Here is a 20,024-nt window from a genome sequence, read left to right on the forward strand (position 1 = left end):
TGCAGGTTATGAATTCAAATTTTAGTTCTGATATTTAAAACTGTGACTTAAGGTAAATCATTCTTTCTGTGACTCAATTTTCTCATATCCGTACTTTTTTAAATAACTCATTATTCACCATAAAAAGTCTTTAGCTTTTTATGGACAAAGCTCTGTTCTTACCAGCAGGCCCATGGGCTTTGAAGTTTGAATCCAGCACTTTGTTACTATTAGGAGGAGAGTTGGCCTCCCTGGTACCAAACATGCCATCTGAGTTCAATATTAAGGAGCTACAGGTACCTGTATATGAAGTTTAAAAGAAATCAATACACAATGAACCCAAGCCTTAGCTCTGGAGAATTGAGGAATGTAGCCTGTAATTCTGAACCATTAGGAAGACAGTGAGGTATATAGACACATGCCAATCCAAGGGACATTTTCAGGCAGTAGGGTATTGACGTGCTGGAATCATTAGTTACATGTTCCTTCCTTAATAGTAGAGGGAGGTGATGAGAAGGGAGACATCAGGGTTAAATCTGCAGGGCATGAGGAACAATCTGACTTATGTGCTTCCTCTGACTTATAACCAAAAGGTGCCTTTTGTCTTCAGTGCAGCTGAGTTTGTCCAGGGTTGGCTGGATCTGGATCCATGACCTGGGACACTGTCTACCCTGCCACTGCTTCATTCTTATTTTAATTTGCATATTTAGCTACTAGTGCAGTTTTTTGTGTGTGTGTTTTACTGCCTCTTGTAATTTAGGTATTTGACCAATACTAAGTAGTATCAAAGATCTAGCAAACATCACATTATTATAACTCATCCCTCTTGAACTTAATGTATTGATAAGTATGAGATAATTATTTAATTGGCTTAATTATTTTGTTTAATGATTTTGTAAGAGAAAAATTAATTCTTGTCTTTAACATTGAATTTGTATCCATAGTATTGCTTTATAATTTATCCTGAATTTTTATCTAGTTATAAATCCCTCCTGGACTCATTTTTTTTTTTTTTTTACATGATTTAGACTGCTCTGGTACCAAAGCTAAGTAAGGTAAATGGATTGTCAGATGTGTTTAATAATGTTTGTTTTTTTCCTTTCTAGAAAACTGTGGAACGTATACTAAAAACATGAGACCAGTATATCCGACAAAAACTTTTCCCAATCACTACAGCATTGTCACAGTAAGCTCTACATTTCAACTTTTATATCTATGTTCACAGAAGTGAGATGGAATTGTAACATTTTTTGAGGGACTAATTAGGGTTCAGATTAAAAAAGAATAACTTCTTTTCTAAGGGGTAGTCAAACAAGGAAACCTAGGTACTGATCTTTGTCACTAACTAGCTCTGACCTTGGGAAGGTCACTTTACCTTCTGGGTCTCCATTATCTTATCTGTGAAAAGAGGTGTTTAAAGACCCAAAGAAATGATTTCCTGGTTTCCTTTCAGTTTTAAGAGTCTCTGATTCTTGTATACTGTTTTTTTCTCATTAGTTTTGTAGCTTGCTTTATTTGAGCCAAAAACACTGGCCCATACTCCTGTGTTCTCACCCTGTCTTTCCAATCATCTCGATGAGGAATTTAAGCAAACCACTCTGTCTGACTCCAGATAGGATTACAGTCCTGTTTTTGTTTCTGCCAAAGTTTCCATATTAAATTTGAATCAGGAAAAGAAATAGAATTCATTAACCTTTAGAATTGAAGCCAGAAAATTAGTATGATAGCTTGTATTGATATAAGCTACTCTGGTACCTAGCCAAAAAGGAGTTTGTTCTGCAGAAATGATTTACTCAGGAATGCAAAAAGACAACAGAGTGTTTTTTTCAAAATTTGGTAGGTTGCCTATTTATATAGATTGTCATATATGGTATTACTGACTTATTTTCTCTGTTACATAATTTAAAACACAAATACTACATAAAATCTTAAGTGGTTGATTGTGTTTTGCCATTACTCAATTTTTTGTTCTTCCCTCCTTAAACTTTATTATAATTCTTTGTAGCTTTAGTTATCAGTTTCTCTTTGATAGTTCTATTATTCTGTGACTTTATTTAACATTAAGTAAACTCATAACTTGCATAAAATCTGTATTTTATCTTTTTTTAGGGACTTTATCCAGAATCCCATGGCATAATTGACAATAAAATATATGATCCCCAAATGAATGCTTCCTTTTCATTTAAGAGTAAAGAAAAATTTAATCCTGAGTGGTACAAAGGAGAACCAGTGAGTTCTTTGTTTATTTTAGCTATTGAAATAGTTTGCTATGCTCTTCAATCAGAGTATGATAAGTAGATTCCCTGGAGCTTTTTATAACTTATTTAATTTACTGTATCTATGGCCAACCTTTCATAAATGGAGATGAATACTGGTAATCCTAAATACAATTTATATCATTGCATAAAATGAGAGTAGTTTTATCTCAGAGATGGATTTGGGCTATGCTGGCCCATTTTTCTTTTCTGATTGATTCTTCCTTCTTGTAATAGTAGCATATAGCAGTAGTCTGGGGGTAATAGTTTTGATCTACACAAAGCTACTTTGTTTTTGAAAGAGGTAAGCATTGGTTTCATTTGCATGTGCTCATTTAGGAGGTTCTTTCTAACTGTGATTTAGATGTGTTCTCCTTTTTATTTTATTTTTTTAAATTGCCACAATAATTACATAGGGTCCATTTGAATAATTTTGATATTACTCTTATAAGGAAAAAGATCATATGTTTAATTTGCAGGTTATGAATTCAAATTTTAGTTCTGATATTTAAAACTGTGACTTAAGGTAAATCATTCTTTCTGTGACTCAATTTTCTCATATCCGTACTGTAGATAATATTGTTTACTACCTTATAGGGTTATTGTGAGGATTATGTAAGTTAATAATATAGGATGCTTATAGGAATACTATTTAGTACCGTGATTGGCAGTAATAAGTGCTTAATAAATATCAGTTACAGAAGCAAAGGTGTCATCAAATAAAAGAAATATATATTCATGAATTTTTCTTCTTTCAAGAGAAACCTATTATATGAATTAGGAATATAGCTCTAAAAGTTTCAGGAGTTAATCTCTGATTATTTAATATATTTTTGCTGCTGCTTAAGAATCATATCACGCGATTATTGTAGTCTAATTGCTGGAGCTTGTTGACCTTAGAAACATTCTAGCACTAGAGAAGAATGCATTGGTGTTGCATGAACATGTATTTTCCTAAGAGATGAATGTTTGCATGATTTCCTAATTTTCCTTCATTATCTCCTCCAGATTTGGCTCACAGCTAAGTATCAAGGCCTCAAGTCTGGCACATATTTTTGGCCAGGATCAGATGTGGAAATTAATGGAATTTTCCCAGACATCTATAAAGTCTATAATGGGTATGTGTAGACGAACTTTTTCTAGGATGCGTAATGTAGAACTGCTTATTTTTATGTCATCCTTTCCTTTCTATTGAGTCCTAAGCTTTAACATTTGAGTGATATGTTGGTTAAAAAATGAGAACTGGCAGAATAAGAACTCTATCTCAAAGAGTTTTAGGTGGATGATAAATAGACAGTAAAACTAGACAAGTGTTTCCTAGAAACACGCGATAACATGTTGAGTTCAGACCTTTAGGTAGGAATAAAAAATGAAGTCCTGGTGAAAGCAGCAATCTGAGAGCAGAGGCACTGCATATTTTACTAATAACTCTAGAAAGAAAAAGAACTAGGAGAAGGAAAAGGTGAGTGAATTAAAGAGGACAGAAAAGAGGACACAGGTAGGAGTTTCCCTCTGGTGTCTGGAAATATTATTTAAAAGGAAATATTAATGGCACTTCTGGATTTACATTTCCAAATTACTGTAATAAATAAGCTTTCTAAGGTAAGAATCTGATTAGAATACCCTCCCAGTGATATTCAAAATCCGTGATGTATTGAGGAAAAAACCCTTTTTTTGGAGGGAAGAATCTTCTTTGGCTGATTTTAGCAAGACTACCAAAATCAATTTTATGTATTTTATAATTATGCAATTTTTATCACAAAAGCAATACAACAATATATTTGGAAGGGCAAACGGAAAAGATCATAAACCTCAGACAAGAAATGCATAACAATTTTCCTTGGTAATATTATGCTGGTTTGTGTTCTTTGTGGTCCACATGAGCACAGTGCAGTGCCTCTTCTCCACCTTATTATCTGAAAGGATTTTTATTCCGTGGATAGTAAGTGAGATTTTTATGTGCCATGGGGGATTCAAAAATTAGTAGTATATGGTCTCTGGCTTTTCAAGGTCTAGTGGAGAACACAGCTAACTGTACTTGGGATGGGGCAAGTACTCTGATGGAGGTGTAGAAACAAAACATTGTGTCCAGAGGACAGCAGAATTAATTCTGCTGAGGAAATGGTGCCTGGAGAACTGTTACCTGCTCTTCAAGTGCCTACTCCCCAAGTGTAGTAATAGTTCTCAGTGAGTGAGTTCTGCATGAGGTACCCTTTGTAGAATGTAGTAACACGTGGGTTACCCATGGACTGTTCTCTGGTGCATGCATAATACCCTCAGGTAGAGGATAGGCAGCAAATTTTTAAGCCCAATTACAACTTTTATTTGTGTAAAACTTAACTTTTGTTCCTTCATTGGGAAAACGAATTTAAGGTTTTAAATAAAACTCTTACATGAATTCAAACACAATAGATGCATTGGATTGCTTTAGTATCTATTAATGCTATTTTCAATAAAATAAATTTATATTTTAAATTCACACAGTTGTCACAGATTTGTTTCATTTCGTTTATCTTTAATTTTAGTTCAATACCATTTGAAGAAAGAATTTTAGCTGTTCTTCAGTGGCTACAGCTTCCTGAAGATGAAAGGTATGTGGACAATTAATTGCTATTGTAAATATGCCTTTGTCTACTAGAAATGACATTATTTAAAAATAGACTACAATAAAACTTTGCTATTGGCTATGATGTTTTTTATCCAAATAAACTCTTTAGTGAACTACTACAGCCACATTTTGAAGAATTTCAAACCTATAAATTATTTGTTACCCCAGTGTTACGGAATTTTTAATCACTATCAATTGCTGAATTATATTTTCCATTCTGTTTTTCAATGTGTTCGTAAAATATTACATTTTGATACTGTTTGATTTAGACCACACTTTTACACTCTGTATTTAGAAGAACCAGATTCTTCAGGTCATTCGTATGGACCAGTCAGCAGTGAAGTAAGTACATTTTTACTGGTGATTACTTCATTAAACCTAGTCAGCTAACTGAACCTTGCTTTGGAGCAGGTTTCTAGGCCATTCTGTAAAATTCTGTGATTTCCAGAAAGAGTGAGTTTTGTGCACAATATTTCTAAACCAAAGGATATACTTTAAACAAAACAAGAGTTGGGAGAATTGTTTTGCTTATATTTTCCACAGTGCTAAATTTGAATTAATGATGAGTTAAATTCTGTATTTTCAATTCCAAAGCCTTTATCCACTCCATATCCCTCTCCATTGGCCTAAAAACTAAGTGCTTTTTGAGAATTTCATGAACAGGTAAGACTCCAAATTTCTATGCAAATAAGTCAAATAGCAGAAGAAACCTCATATGAACTGTCCTTAGGAGAATGTCTTTGTCCACCGAATACCATGCTTACAACAGAGCTTGGGCATCGAAGGATGAGAGATTTTATCAAAAGTATAGAGGTATTCAAATAATTATTCTTTATCGAGCAGTTCCTAGGAGATTAGCAATAGGAAAATAAGCTCATGGACTAATGCTCTCAATGCAACATCTTGTTTGACCTGACACCCTTTCAGGAACTTAGCCAGCTCCTGGCTATGTTGGTGATCTGTGTAATGCTTTAAAACAGCAAATATTGTTTTCATTTTTCATGTGGCCATATTATTTTTGCACCTTGGAGCACAGGAAGCCTTAGAAAATGATTTGAGCAGCTCTTTTCTTGTGCCTCTAAGTTGACTTTCCTTCTGATATATATTTTGTCTGTGACCTAAGATGTGAAAAAAAACGATAAGTAAGGATCTATGAATATTGTTGGTCATGGTAAAAGGGAGAAGAGGTATTGCCAGGATCCCTGATGTCAGAATCCTTGTCTGGTTATCTTTAGCCCCATGTAATTCCAAGGGGTGATAGACTAAAAACACACAGACTTCCTTAATAGCAAGGGCTTCACCCTCTAATTTCTATCAGTTCTCCTGCCCAAGTATCCCAGACTGGATAGTTTATGAGCCTCAAGGACTCTTCAGACCAACGCCTGGGCCTGACATGTCTATTGTGAGACCTGTTCTGGGGGTGCTCCTTGGTCTAAATGCTTACTTCAGTAATATCAGAGGAAAGAAGAGAGAAAAAAAGGAGATTCATTTTTCTTACTTAAATTTGAAACAGCTGCCTAAACCATCTTCCCTTGGTTTTCCTTACCCTGGGTATGCCATAGATTTACCCCACTTAAAGAGTAGATACTGCCTGGATTGCAATCACATCGGATAAAAGAGAGTGAAGAGAGAAGGAAGTTGACCCTCCCCTACGTCTGTTATTAGCCTTTGCATTCTTTCCATCAAAATCTATCTTCAACAGCCCCACTGTAGTTAGTAACCCATTGTTCCTTGCTGTCATTCTGTCCTTCCACTAAGCGGAAATGCTTCTTCTTAGAGGTGGGGTAAGGAAGATGTGTGGCCAACAAAGTGGCCATGTCATAATTGGTCAAAGAGAAAAAGTGTCTTGTAGCTGTTGTCTTGGTTCAAACAATTGACCAGATGCTAGTGTGATTTTTGCTCTTTCACTAAAGTCACTGACACCTAAGACCTGTGTCTAGGTCAGTTTGACTACAAATAAGTCTAAAGATCATTTTGTAATTTATTATTAGGTTATATACATTTTAAAATTGGCACTGCCTTTTCTAATTCATTAACAATTTGCCAAATAATCTGCTTTTCTGACTCATCTTCATTTAAGATTGAGACCATTACTTTTCAAATCATATTCATCCATTTTCAAACTTTGTTAAACTCTAACATTGCTGACACATCAAACCCACTTTATTTTAATACTTAAAAATTGCCATTCATGTTGCTTAGATATCTTTGAGTGAATAGAAGACCTTTTCTCGTATTACAGTGAAATATACTGACCAAGAATGAGGATTAAACTGATTTGATACATTGCAGAAAACACAGAAAATGGAACAAGAATTTTCCTCACATGGTTTTGTGAGGAAAGAGGAAAAGATAAATGCCAGAAAGCAATTTGCCAAAACCACTTGTCATTTTTTATTCTTATGATATTCATAAGCAAAATGCATGCAGTTTGTAAGGAAATGATGGGTCATACTCCTATGAGTTCTAATTTAAAAAATAAAGTACATAGAATTATAAGAAGCATTTTATAAATAATTTTAACATTTTTAAAAATTAGGAAACATTATATTTACATAGTGATCATTTAAATAATCAGAAAGTACAAGACGAAATTGATTGTAGAAAATGAAGTGGTAATTAACAATACATTGGTTTCTGGCCAAACACTGGAGTTGAGCAAGTATTATAATATTTTGATGTAAATTGGGTCTAGTCTAAATAGCAGCATTCTAACCTCAGGAAGGGAGAGCTAATCAGATTAGCTAATGTCATTCCTAAAATTTAAGATTGAGCATGTTTAGAGTTTGGGCCCTTCCATTGTTAATGACCTGCATTTATTTACTGCTTTTTATATATTTGAACTTGACCTGTCCTAATCTAACTTGAATCAGCTCATCATAGTTGCATCCATTGAACTCTTTTTTGTATAGAGATAGCCATTAGTATGGACTGCATCACATGAGATTGCTTCCCTTTCTCAGGTCATCAAAGCCTTGCAGAGGGTTGACAACATGGTTGGCATGCTGATGGATGGTCTGAAAGAGCTGAACTTGCATAAATGCCTGAACCTCATCCTTGTTTCAGATCATGGTACTCTGAATTTGCATCATTTACTCTCCAGGTTAAATGGTGCCAAAAAAAAGCTTGCTTGCTTGATTTTTGTTTCCTGATTTCCTCTGAATGTTACAGTTAATTCTTTTTTTAAAATGTAGTTTCTTGTGAAAAGTCTTTAGGAAAAAATGATATTAAATATAAAATATTAGTGAAACATAGAATTCACAGAAACCTAAGAGTCCACCAGCCACAATGCATCTATCTTCTGATTTGGGAAAGGCCTACACTAGGAATTTGAATAGTTAAAAAAATTTTTTTTCAACATTAAATTTTTTTTTTTTATTTCAGCATATTATGGGGGTACAGATCTTTAGGTTACGTATGTTGCCCTTGCCCCCCCTCACCCTCCAAGTCCGAGTTTCAAATATGTCCATCCTTCGGGTGGTGCACATTGCACTCTTTGTATATCAACATTAAATTTTGATTACAGTTTTAGATTTAATTGGAACAGATTATTACCTCTTCAGCTTTCTTTAGCATGATAAATCTGACTTTAGAGGCAGTATATATTAATTTTGATAAAATTTTAAATTCATTTTTACTTACTATGATCTTTATAACACATTTGTGTACAGTTCGGGGACTATAGAAGCAATATGCATACAAAGAAGTAGAAAGTAGGTTCTTCTTGTTTGTTTTTGTTCTTGTTGTTTGATTCAGCAATAATTACAGAAATCTGTTTTTAGAAATAGTCCAAGAAGTTACATGCTAAAGAAGTTCCAGTCCTAGAATGAGACTGAGTCAGTCATACACTCCCAGTTAATATCCTCCATGATTTTGGGCAAATAACTGGGCTTTTTATATTCAGTCTACAACTGTGAAAAGACATTCCCCTTCACTCACATAATGATATTTGAATACATAAATAAGGAGAAATATCAAACTAATTTTGGGTTAAGGAAAGGTAAAAGATTTTGAAAAAAGTGAAATGATAGATATAGCTGAAATTCTGTGTCTTACCTACTAGGTGTTTAACTAATATGAATGCTAAGCCTGTGTTTAATAAATTAAATTCTGGAAGTTAAAGAAATTCTACTTTTACATATTACATTTTTCATTAAAGTTCTAACATGTTTTGGGATTTTTTTTTTTTTTCCCTCTTAGGCATGGAACAAGGCAATTGTAAGAAATATATATATCTGAATAAATATTTGGGGGATGTTAAAAATATTAAAGTTATTTATGGACCTGCAGCTCGATTGAGACCCTCTGATGTCCCAGATAAATACTATTCATGTAAGTATATCTCCATGATAACTTTGAATAATGTCATATCATTAAGAATGTATTTCTCTAATGTATTCTTATACATGATACAGATAGAGATGCATTATAGAGATATGTTATATTTCTAAATTAAAAGGAATCAAAGTTAATTTCCTTTTCATGATTAAATTGTCAGTGCAGATCTTTTGGCCCAGAGGGATTTTATGAGACTAGATATGAGGACACAAGACTAACCTTGTTATTTGTGTAACAAATAATCTATTTGTTATTCATGGGCTAAACATATTATTTGATGAGCTTAGTGCTGTTTTATGTTGTAGTGTATGTTTTACTTGTATCAGCTTAAAGATTATACTAGAAAAAAGTTTAAGAGAAAAACTCAACTGCATTTATTCAAGTTTAATTAATGATGCTCCATTAAAATAACTTAGTTTTAAAATAATATTCTGTTACAAGCAGGAATGCTGGCAAAAATGATTAATTCTATAAGCAATTGATTCCTATTCTCAGAGATGCCTTCTTCAAACCATTCCATAAATAAATAAATAAAGTATCTTTTAAACAAGGAAGAAGAAGAAATCACACATTTTCTTGACCACATGTGGAACACAAACTGCCAATAAATGTTTAAAAATATTCATTATTTTGTTTCCATCTTAGTGTTTAGGAAAACAAATTCGTTCTTTTGCAAGTCAAGCCTATTTCATACTCCATTTTCGCCTCTGTTACCTATGTCTCCTTTTGATTACCATCTTTGATAAGTTTCAGATATGTAAAGCAAATTTTGTTTATCTTTCTGTTACAGTTAACTTTGAAAGAGAAAGAAAAATAAGATAAGCTTTTCTGACAGTTACCAAAATTGGGTTTGAATACTGCAATAAGATATATTTCAATAGATACTATTGAATATTAATGAGGAAAAATAGATTTCACTGCAGGAAAACAATTATGCAAATATATTAACACAGTGGCACAAAGTGCAGGCTCTGTAAGCACGATGAGTTTTAATTAATATTTTTGTTTTAAATTTGGAAAAGCAACACATGATTGTTATAAAACCTGTTAGAAAAACTGTACAGGCAATGGCAGTCCCTGGAGATGTTTGAGATAGGATAGCTAAGCTTTAGCCCCTCTCTTATCTCAATTGGGCTCCCAAGTTTCCCAAATTAAAGTAAAAACTATATGAATATCAATTTATATATGTACACAAAATATATATCATATATTCTTTTATCTGGATAACTTTCTCAAGCTTATATAAAATATGGCTAAAAGAAAATTTAGAAAGCTAGACAGTTATTATTGATTTATAGCCCAACGTACCCTAAGTAAATGCATGGGCTTACTCTGCAAATTCAGTTTTAAAACTAGTCTATTTGCCCTTTCTTCTAAGTTTCCCTATGCCCCTCTTATTTGAAAATTTTGGAATTATCATTGAATATTGAAGTATACAAAATAAAAAGTGACAGTTTCCCACCCTAAATCTTTCTACTTCCCAACTCAGTTCCCCTCTCTAGAAACAACCACTGTTAAGTTTGGAATGTGTCTTCCCAGATATTTGCTATACAGATTAATATATAACACACATTTTTATTTTTACACAGGAAATCATACTAGCTCTAGATGGACATATTGATAGATGGATAGATATTCGGATAGATGTTTGGATGGATGCATTGATAGCAGATGGATGGACAGACAGATGAATAGATAGATGGATGGATGAAGGAATAGACATGGTGAACAGATAGATAGATGTTCTGTAACTTGTCTTTTCACTTAATAATGTGACATTATATCATGGGTGTCATTACAGGATGGTACCTATATAGATCTGTCTAATTCTTTTCCATGACTAAAATGTAATGACTTAAATGAACTGTTTGAAACCTGCTTTGACATTTAAACATAGAATTTGAGTCTGATATTCTACATTTTTGTATTATTTTTATTTTGAATTATAGCATACCATCAACTATTAATTCTTATGTTTGTGCCTTTACAGTTAATTATGAAGACATTGCCAGAAATCTTTCTGTGAGTATCTTTATTTTTTCATTATCTAGTTATTGTTAGTTTTGTATAATATATATTTAGAGAAAAGGTTTAGTATCTGTTCTTGAAATTGGAGGATTAGAATTTTTGAGTATCTGAGTAAACATGTACATGTTCTATAGTTTTTAAAGATTTTTAAGGCTATGTCCCAACAATCTAGATTTGAAAGTTTTTAAGAATTTATTTATTGGCGTATGATAGTACAAGAGATAATTTTTAAAAATAGAAGGAAAAAAACCATAAACGCTATTAGCATTATGATATATTTCTTTCCAGTCTTTTTTAAGCCTATTTTTTTTAAAAATAGCTTTTGTTCTAGTGCTGAGTTATCTACACTACATTTTATACTTCATACATTTTAAGTCATGAAGAAAATTCTTACAATTGTAATTATAAGGGTGTTTCAAAATATGATCATCAGGGATAAGGTAAATATAATCTAGTGACAGTCTCCTGGGGGTTTTATGCAATAATAATTATGATTTCCTGTAAAAATTTGCACTAGCTTGGAACATTCACCTTGTACATCATACAAGTAGTGAGAACTCTTAGTTTTCCATTTGTGACTTATTAATAAGCAGGCTGGTAAACTGTTTGTGAAACAAAAATTCATGTGGTGTTAGAAAACAATTTTAAGAAAGGTTTATACTCTAGATAATAGTTTTCATTGCCTTTTACAATTTCAGTGCCGGGAATCAAACCAGCATTTCAAACCTTACTTGAAACGTTTCTTACCTAAGCGTTTACACTTCGCCAAAAATGAGAGGATCGAACCCTTGACATTCTATCTGGACCCTCAGTGGCAACTTGCATTGTAAGTTCTGACAGTCTCCCAGGTAAACGTAGCCTGATCTATTAGTAATTCAAGGTCACCATTGGGCCCTTTTAAATAACGTTGTTATGTGAAAACTGTGCAAATATGATTCTTTTCACCCTAACTCAGATTTTTCAACCTTGGCATGAAGACATTTAAGTTGAATAATTCTTTGTAATCCTGTACTTTGTGGGATAGTTGACTTCTCCCTGATTAGATTAAATAGCACCCCTCTCCAATGACCAAAAATGTCATAGCCATAACCAAAAGTCCCAGGAGAAGGGGGATCACACCTGGCTAATAACCATTGCTCTGGCCTTTCATACTCATATTGATTACTTCTTATGATCTATTACTTCTTAAATGTTACCACTTGCCGTCACCTCTCTTCTATACATTACAGTTATGTCTGACCATATCGGCAAAGCTCAGCACACAATTGGTAAAAGCACTTTACTTTATAATAATGAGCAACTATCTTCATTAGACACAGTCGTTTTTTCCTTCTCCTCATACCAGTACATTCAATAAGCCTTAGTTAGTTGGTGTGTTTGGCTAGTAATTTGGATGGTTAATGTTAATATCTCAAAACTTATTCATTAACTTTTTTGATGATCACCAAGAAGCTGGTCATGATAAATACTCCTGTCAAGCAAAACCTAAGCAGTAAATCAGAATCCAGTCAACAGAATTCCACTGTCTTTACTCTTGTTAGAACACTAGGTTTTTAGTGTTTAGGAAAAGAATATGAAAGGAGGGAGGGTCCTTACCCTCATGGGAGGACTAATATTTAATCAATATCTAAATACCATGTTCCAAGCATTGTTTTAGCCTATATCATTGAATTTTTACAAGTAAGCAACATGAGAAATTGAAACCAAGAGAAGATAATTAAATGTTCTAAAGTCACAGCTAGTTTATAGCATAGTCAGGATTCAAAACCACTTCTATCTCAGCTAGTGGTTTTTCTCTCCTCTGCTATACTTATAGTTGATCTGTCCATGAAATAAAAGACAGGTGACCCCTTACTGCTTTTCAAAGCCAGGCAGTTTTAGTTACCTGTATGTTTAACACAATCATTATTTATTCTTTATTAATGAAAATAATGTTATGATTTCAATTATGTTTTATGAATGGACTTTATTAATTTATGTATGTCAAAATCAGGAATCCCTCAGAAAGGGAATATTGCGGAAACGGATTTCATGGCTCTGATAATACATTTTCAAATATGCAAGTGAGTAAACCTATTGTACTTATTAAAAAAATGGGATTAGATCCATAGAAAAGCTGATATATAAAGTTTTAGACTTATGAACAGACCATGATTATATGTCTTGAATGGGAATTTATGGAGCATATACTTTCACAGAGCTGTTTTTCTTTGGACATGGAAGTAAAGAACTTTGTTAAAATTTTGTATTAATGTTTCATGAACATGTGACTTATACCCCCTACTAAATTTCTAATAATTATTTTGCATTTATTTGTGTTCCATTGAGAATATTGCTGTACAGTAAAAGAAAGCAGTGATTTAATAGAGAAGAAGGTATCATACTTATGTTCTGAAAGGAGATACTATATTTACCTAGCACTTTAAAATTTTCAAAATACAGTCAAAATAATTACTTAATTTGATCCCTGCAGCACTGTTTGAGATGGGCAGGGTGAGGTTTATATCCCATGTCATAGATGAAAACAGTTTTTATCATCCATTCTTTTCTGATTGTCAACTCAAGAATTGTAGTAAAACTATGAGAAATATCCCAGATGTCCTTAGATTATATGTGCAGTGGGGGTTAAAACAGTATTCCACAAGTGCCATTGGGCATGGTAGTTTTCTCTTTATCTTAACATAACCAGTATATATATGTATGATATGGATAATACTATTTTTTTGACTAACTATATACATAACTGAAATGCACTGATAAACTATTACTTTTCTGGCCAATCTAGGCCCTTTTTGTTGGCTACGGACCTGGATTCAAGCATGGTATTGAGGTTGACACCTTCGAAAATATTGAAGTCTATAACTTAATGTGTGGTAAGTGTGAACAGGTGGCTTCCTTCCTTTCTGAAAACAGAGCTGGAATAGGATTGTCAGAAGTAGGTCATATGGTGGCCACCTTTGTGGAGACAATGGTAAGGCAAGACATATTTTTGACTTTCTTCTTCCTGACCCAGAGTCACTGAGGAAATGTGGGGAACATACTGTCCTGTGACTTACCTGTTTTTCCCACTAGGCTGCACACTGGTGAAGCACAACACTCACAGCGGGGTGGTGTGTACATCCCCAGTGTCTCAGACTTTGTTAGGCCCTGGGCTTAATTACATGACTCCTGAGTCAGAGTAGTGATAGAAGCCAGGGAAAAGAGAGGGAGGCAGTGAAAGGTGAATAGAACAGGTAGAACCTCTGGTAGCGATAATAGTTGAATGGATGTCCATGTCAAGGTTATAGAAATGAAGGAGGGCCCATTAGGGATCTTCTGAGTTTACTCAGTACCTTCTGAATTAGTACTTTTATGGTGGGGTATTGAGTTTTAGATATTATTTCCTTTTTCTGATACTGATAGTGAGCATTTACAAACCTTAAATATGTCTTAAGTATAATTCTTTTAGTGGGAGCCTATATAGTTTAAATAAGTTAATATATCCTAAAATGCTTAAAACAGCACCTGGCATATAGTAAGTGCTTTACCATATAAGTATTTGCTGTTATTATTATTAAGAGCAAAAATTAGCTGGGCATGGTGGTGTGTGCCTGTAGTCCCAGCTACTTGGGAGGCTGAGGCAGAAGGATCACTCAGACCCCAGGAATTTGAAGTTGCAGTGAGCTATGATGACGCCACTGTACTAGCCCGAGAGACAGAGCAAGACCCCATTAAAAAAAAAAAAGCGCAACAGTGGTAGACTCAGAGCTCGTTTTGAATCCTAGGTCTACTACATTAGTGACTTTGAAAACTTGGGCAAACCACTTCCATTAGTTATCTACCACATATTGATGATAACATATTAAATTATTTTGGGAATTAAATAAGAAAAATATTAACACAGTTATTGGCATATAATACACGTTCAACAGATGGTAACTGTACTTATCGTGCACTTTAAAATTCAGAAATTTTATAGTGAAGTACAATATACATATCAGTATTTCTACTAAGAATAGCATAGTCATATATACTTTCAAACCTGAGAGTTTTATAGTTTTAGTTAGAAAGTAAAGGACTCATATATATTTAGTTAAAAAAAAATAAAGATCATAGTACAAGTCTACTATTTATTTGGTTTTGAAACTTCTAAATAACTCTTTATCATTCTTGAAATTATGCAGATTTACTGAATTTGACACCAGCTCCTAATAACGGAACTCACGGAAGTCTTAACCACCTTCTAAAGAATCCAGTTTACACCCCAAAACACCCCAAAGAAGCGTACCCACCCATATACTGCCCCTTCACAACAAACCCCAGCGATAACCTTGGCTGTTCATGTAACCCGTCGGTAAGTATCATGGAGAAGTTTAGCCCAGTATGTTCGGTTTCATAGAGCCTTCTGTACAGCATATGCTATGGAAATACTTACTAATCAAGTTAAAATTTATGAGTGTGGGGGGTAAACATATATTTATTTTTAATTCTAGGGACACATGCAGATCTTTTATAATTTATTTTTCTTCTTCCTAGTTTTTGCATTTTTCAACTCTATTTTTGTCCCTTGGTGCCGTGGCTTGACTTGGGTGCAGATGGGAAGTCTACCTGAGTCCCTGAGCATCGGAATCTGTGCTGTTATCCTAGCAGTGAGGTCTTGAGTTCAAAGTAAACCAGTCACGATATTCCTTCTCTAAAGTACAGTTCAACCTATTTTAAACTTAGGGGGAAGACCTGGTGCGGTGACTCACGCCCGTAATCCTAGCACTTTGGGAGGCTAAAGCATGAGGATCGCTTGAGGCCAGGAGTTTGAGACTAGCCTGAGCAATAGTGAGACCCCATCTTTACAAAAAATAAAAACAATTAGCTGGGCTTGATGGTGAGCACCTGTAGTTCCACCTACTTGGGAGGCCGAAACAGGAGGGAGGATCACTTGAGCCCAGGAGTTTGAGGTTGCAGTAAGCTATGGTGCACTCTAACCTGGGTGACAAAGTGAGACCTGGTCTCAGTCAATCACTCCCTCCCTCATGCACTCAGTCAATCAATAAAATAAAATTAGGGAGAAAAACCCGTTTGGGGGAATACAAAATGGATATGTACACTGTTTTTTTTACCTTCTATTTTAATATATAGTAGTTGTAAGAAGATAAAAATACCAGGCAAGTTAGGAACAAAATTGATAACATACCTAAAGATAGCAATTTGGAGAGTAGTTTATTTTATGCTTTCCATTTTGTTTTAGACTTGACTTAGGCTTAAAGAAAGACTGTTACAGTATATATACAAATTACAAAGCAGCAATTGTATTTTTATCTTTTAATTACTGGTGTTAGGCTTATGCTAACAATTCTGTCTTTTTGTAGCTGTCATTCCTCTCCTTTTATCTTCCTCATCAAAAAAAACACAAACTTTTAATAATACAAGACTATTGTAAATTGATCTTGGTTCTATGTTGGCTTGATTAACCTATAGGAGTTGTATGTTACAAAATTAAAACATGTCTCTTGATCCTTAAAAATAGTTTTATAAACTTTTATAGATTTTGCCAATTGGGGATTTTGAGAAACAGTTTCAAGTGACCACGGAAGAAGGTAAGGCATGTTACTCTCAAGCTTGGAATGTGAAAGCATGCTTTTTTTGGGCAGTGTCAGCCACAGAGAATTGGTTTGGGGCATCATCTGAGAGTAACCATAACATAAGGGGAGTTAATGGATCTCCTGATGAAACATAGAGATCTCTTTGCTTGATAGTCTAGGCTGTTAGTCATAAGGAAAGAAAGGTATTTTACAGTGGAAATAATATGTAATATATTTAGTGGAAGCTGAATCACACTTTATGAACACAATGGAGATGTTTTGAAATTTTGAAGACTTTTATAGGTTTATAGTAGAGAATCAGATTTCCATTTAAAATTCCTATGTTCCTATCTCACCTGGTTCTTTTTTTATTTTTAATTTCAAAATATTAAGGGGCTACAAATGTTTTTTGGTTCTTAATTATAAGAGGTTGTAAATTGATTTATCTAAAATTATTTCTTCGTAACTTTCGAATAATAATTAAGAATATGCATACAGTTGATGAAATTTTTCAGTTGTGCATTGAATGTTCAGAGCCACGTTGTTACACTCTGATCCTTAAGTTCCTTGGCTCACATTGTTTTCTTGCTGGAATAAAGAAGTAAATTCTGCATTAATCCTGACATGCCCCTGTCTATATAAAGTTCCTACTATAAATGTTGGAATTAGAGAAATCTTTGATAGCTCTGTGGTAGCAAAGTATTGTGGTAAAAGATAACAGTTTCAGAATTGTGTAGATCTGAATTTGAATACGAGCTTAGGAACTATATCTTCATGGAAAAAGTATTTCCTCTAAGCTGTTGTTTCCTCATCTGTAAAATCCCTATAACCTTAATTCATAGGGAGATGTAAAAATTAATTAGATAATGTATACAAAGCACTCTGCAAAGCACTTGACACTTGGAAAAAGGGCAATAAACAATATCTATATTGTTATTGTTTCATTCAATTTAATCTCATAATTTCAGTTCTGAACTTTTTTGCTTTCTAAGTACACATAGCATCCAGAAAATTTCCTTTCTGGAACATGTCCTTAAGAATTGGTAATTAAAATAATGCTAAAGAATTTCTGGTAATATAAGTTCTCATTAACTGGAATATCTAGCAATTTCATATAGTGTTGTCCTGTGATATCTTGATATTACATTAACCTTTCAGTATCCTTATAGGCAAAACTTGCAGTGAACCCTATTTGTTTTGTTAATTGTTTATTATTCTACTCCTTATAATTAGTTTTGTTACTAGTTAAAAATAAATTTTCAATATGGTTAAGTAGAGGAAAGGGTTAGATGAGTGTAACATTATATATTATCACTTAATGCACACTAACTGCATTTAAATGGTGGTTTCATTTTCCCCTTACGACCCAAGAGAAGATGATTCAGCATGAAATTTTACCCTATGGAAGACCCAGAGTTCTCCAGAAGAAAAACACTGTGTGCCTCCTTTACCAGCACCAGTTTGTGAGTGGGTACAGCCAGGACATCCAGATGCCCCTTTGGACATCCTACACCGTCAACAGAAATGCAAGTATTTGTCACCTCTTTAGCTATATGCGGCTATTCCAGATCATCATTAAGCAAAACACTGAAAGCATAGTTTCTCACTGTTAACCATGGCCCTATAGTCAGTTCCCAAATTAGAAGAATACCAAACAGGGAGTCAAAAAAATTCAGTTCTAGCTCTACCACTAAGTGGCTACGTGACTTTGAGACTCAAAACAAATTTCTTCTGTGAAATAAAGGGTGTGCTGTAAAGGATTCTCTCTTCTGTTTTTCCCCTAGTTTTAGTATGTTACGATTCTGATTTATAATGTCATGAAATCAGGATCAGTCACAATTACTCATTTCTAAATACATAGCTGTGTGAGTGTAAGTATTTCCCTCAGCTGCCCAAATCTCAGGGGGTTCTCACTGAGGGGGAAAACCATCAAAGCTGGTGACATCACTACATAGCGCATCTATAGGAAGACCCTCCACCCCAAACCAGGGAGATGCCAGAACCCAAACCCTGTCCACCGTCAAGACCAGAGGAGTTAGGCCTTGAAACAAAGTGAGGGTAGATACTCCAGGACAGGACCAGCCTTCCCCTCACTCCCAGCGCCCCACGTGCTGTGGTAGAAAGAGGAGTGGTGAAGGAGATAGTCCTTAAAAGAGAGAAGGAGGAGGAGAGGAGATTTAGATTTTATGTGGAATTGAAATTTTAAACTAGACTGACCAGACTTTCAGAAATTGAAAGTGAGTGGCGAGCTATAGGATGCCTTTAAAGAAGGGAAAAAGGGATTTGAGAGAGTACAGTTGAGGGTACCACTTGGGTTTAGAAAATAACTATGGTTAATCCTCAGTGAGATTGCTAAATAAAAAAAGACAGGACGTGTATATGTACATAGTTTCTATGTTAAAAAACATATACACATTCATATATTTCTATGAAGTTCCTTGAACTTTGATTTTAATTTTCGAAGACGGCCTTCAAACACTTCAAATGCTTTTTTTAAACCTGACTTTGTAATATATAGCAGTCTACATAATGCTTTGTAGGCACCACATCCTATTTATTATTGTTTAATACCTTAATTATTGTGTTCTTTGATTTCGTTTCAATTTTCAATTTTCTTATATAATTAAAGCTCCATGAATTCACAGTCATCGCTATTCTTGAGATTTTTACATTGCTGCTCAGTGGCTTTCCTCCCTTCCCCCAGCAACTTTTGGCTTTGTATTTGGGAATGGAAGACAGACTCAAATCTCTAAAAGTCAGCATTTTATAATATAAAAGCTTAAGATTGTGCAGATAAAAATATGATAAACAAAATTGTCACAGCAGAATACAAAATTATTTGCACATATATAACTAACAATTAATATTATAAAGAATTTTTGCAGTTCAGTTAGAAAAAAGATGAATATACTAGTAGAAAAGTGAAAAAGCGGTGAGGAGGACACGAACAGATAACTAGAGCTTCATGCTGTGATGATACAGCTCATCTTTAATTATTTGTAAAGCCATTTCCTTCTCTTCTCTATGTCTGACACCTGCTAGTTTTTATATTTTGTTCTTCAGGACAATTTCTCTACAGAAGACTTTTCCAATTGTCTCTACCAGGACTTTCGAATTTCTCTTAGTCCTATCCATAAATGTTCATTTTATAAAAATAACGCCAAAGTGAGTTACGGATTCCTCTCCCCACCACGTAAGTTTCTTCTTCCCCTGACCTCCCCTTTCCTTATCCTCTTCTTTTTTGGTTTTCTCTCTTGTTTG

General features: G+C 34.1%; 1 protein-coding gene across 1 annotated transcript in view; it reads left to right on the forward strand.

Annotated features, from left to right (window-relative positions):
* ENPP1 (ectonucleotide pyrophosphatase/phosphodiesterase 1) overlaps nt 1-20,024 on the forward strand; it is a 59,829-nt gene that overhangs the window by 31,993 nt on the left and 7,812 nt on the right. Inside the window, exons 7-21 of the mRNA XM_012665243.1 lie at nt 1,086-1,165; nt 2,089-2,208; nt 3,243-3,352; nt 4,760-4,825; nt 5,112-5,184; nt 7,806-7,914; nt 9,043-9,174; nt 11,171-11,202; nt 11,907-12,034; nt 13,202-13,271; nt 13,994-14,081; nt 15,372-15,541; nt 16,727-16,778; nt 18,135-18,289; nt 19,827-19,956. Coding sequence (XP_012520697.1) covers nt 1,086-1,165; nt 2,089-2,208; nt 3,243-3,352; nt 4,760-4,825; nt 5,112-5,184; nt 7,806-7,914; nt 9,043-9,174; nt 11,171-11,202; nt 11,907-12,034; nt 13,202-13,271; nt 13,994-14,081; nt 15,372-15,541; nt 16,727-16,778; nt 18,135-18,289; nt 19,827-19,956 — 1,515 coding nt within the window. The remainder of the gene's footprint in view (nt 1-1,085; nt 1,166-2,088; nt 2,209-3,242; nt 3,353-4,759; nt 4,826-5,111; nt 5,185-7,805; nt 7,915-9,042; nt 9,175-11,170; nt 11,203-11,906; nt 12,035-13,201; nt 13,272-13,993; nt 14,082-15,371; nt 15,542-16,726; nt 16,779-18,134; nt 18,290-19,826; nt 19,957-20,024) is intronic.

The sequence above is a fragment of the Propithecus coquereli genome, unplaced genomic scaffold (assembly GCF_000956105.1).
Source record: "Propithecus coquereli isolate 6110/MARCELLA unplaced genomic scaffold, Pcoq_1.0 Scaffold98, whole genome shotgun sequence".
Lineage (NCBI taxonomy): Eukaryota > Metazoa > Chordata > Mammalia > Primates > Indriidae > Propithecus > Propithecus coquereli.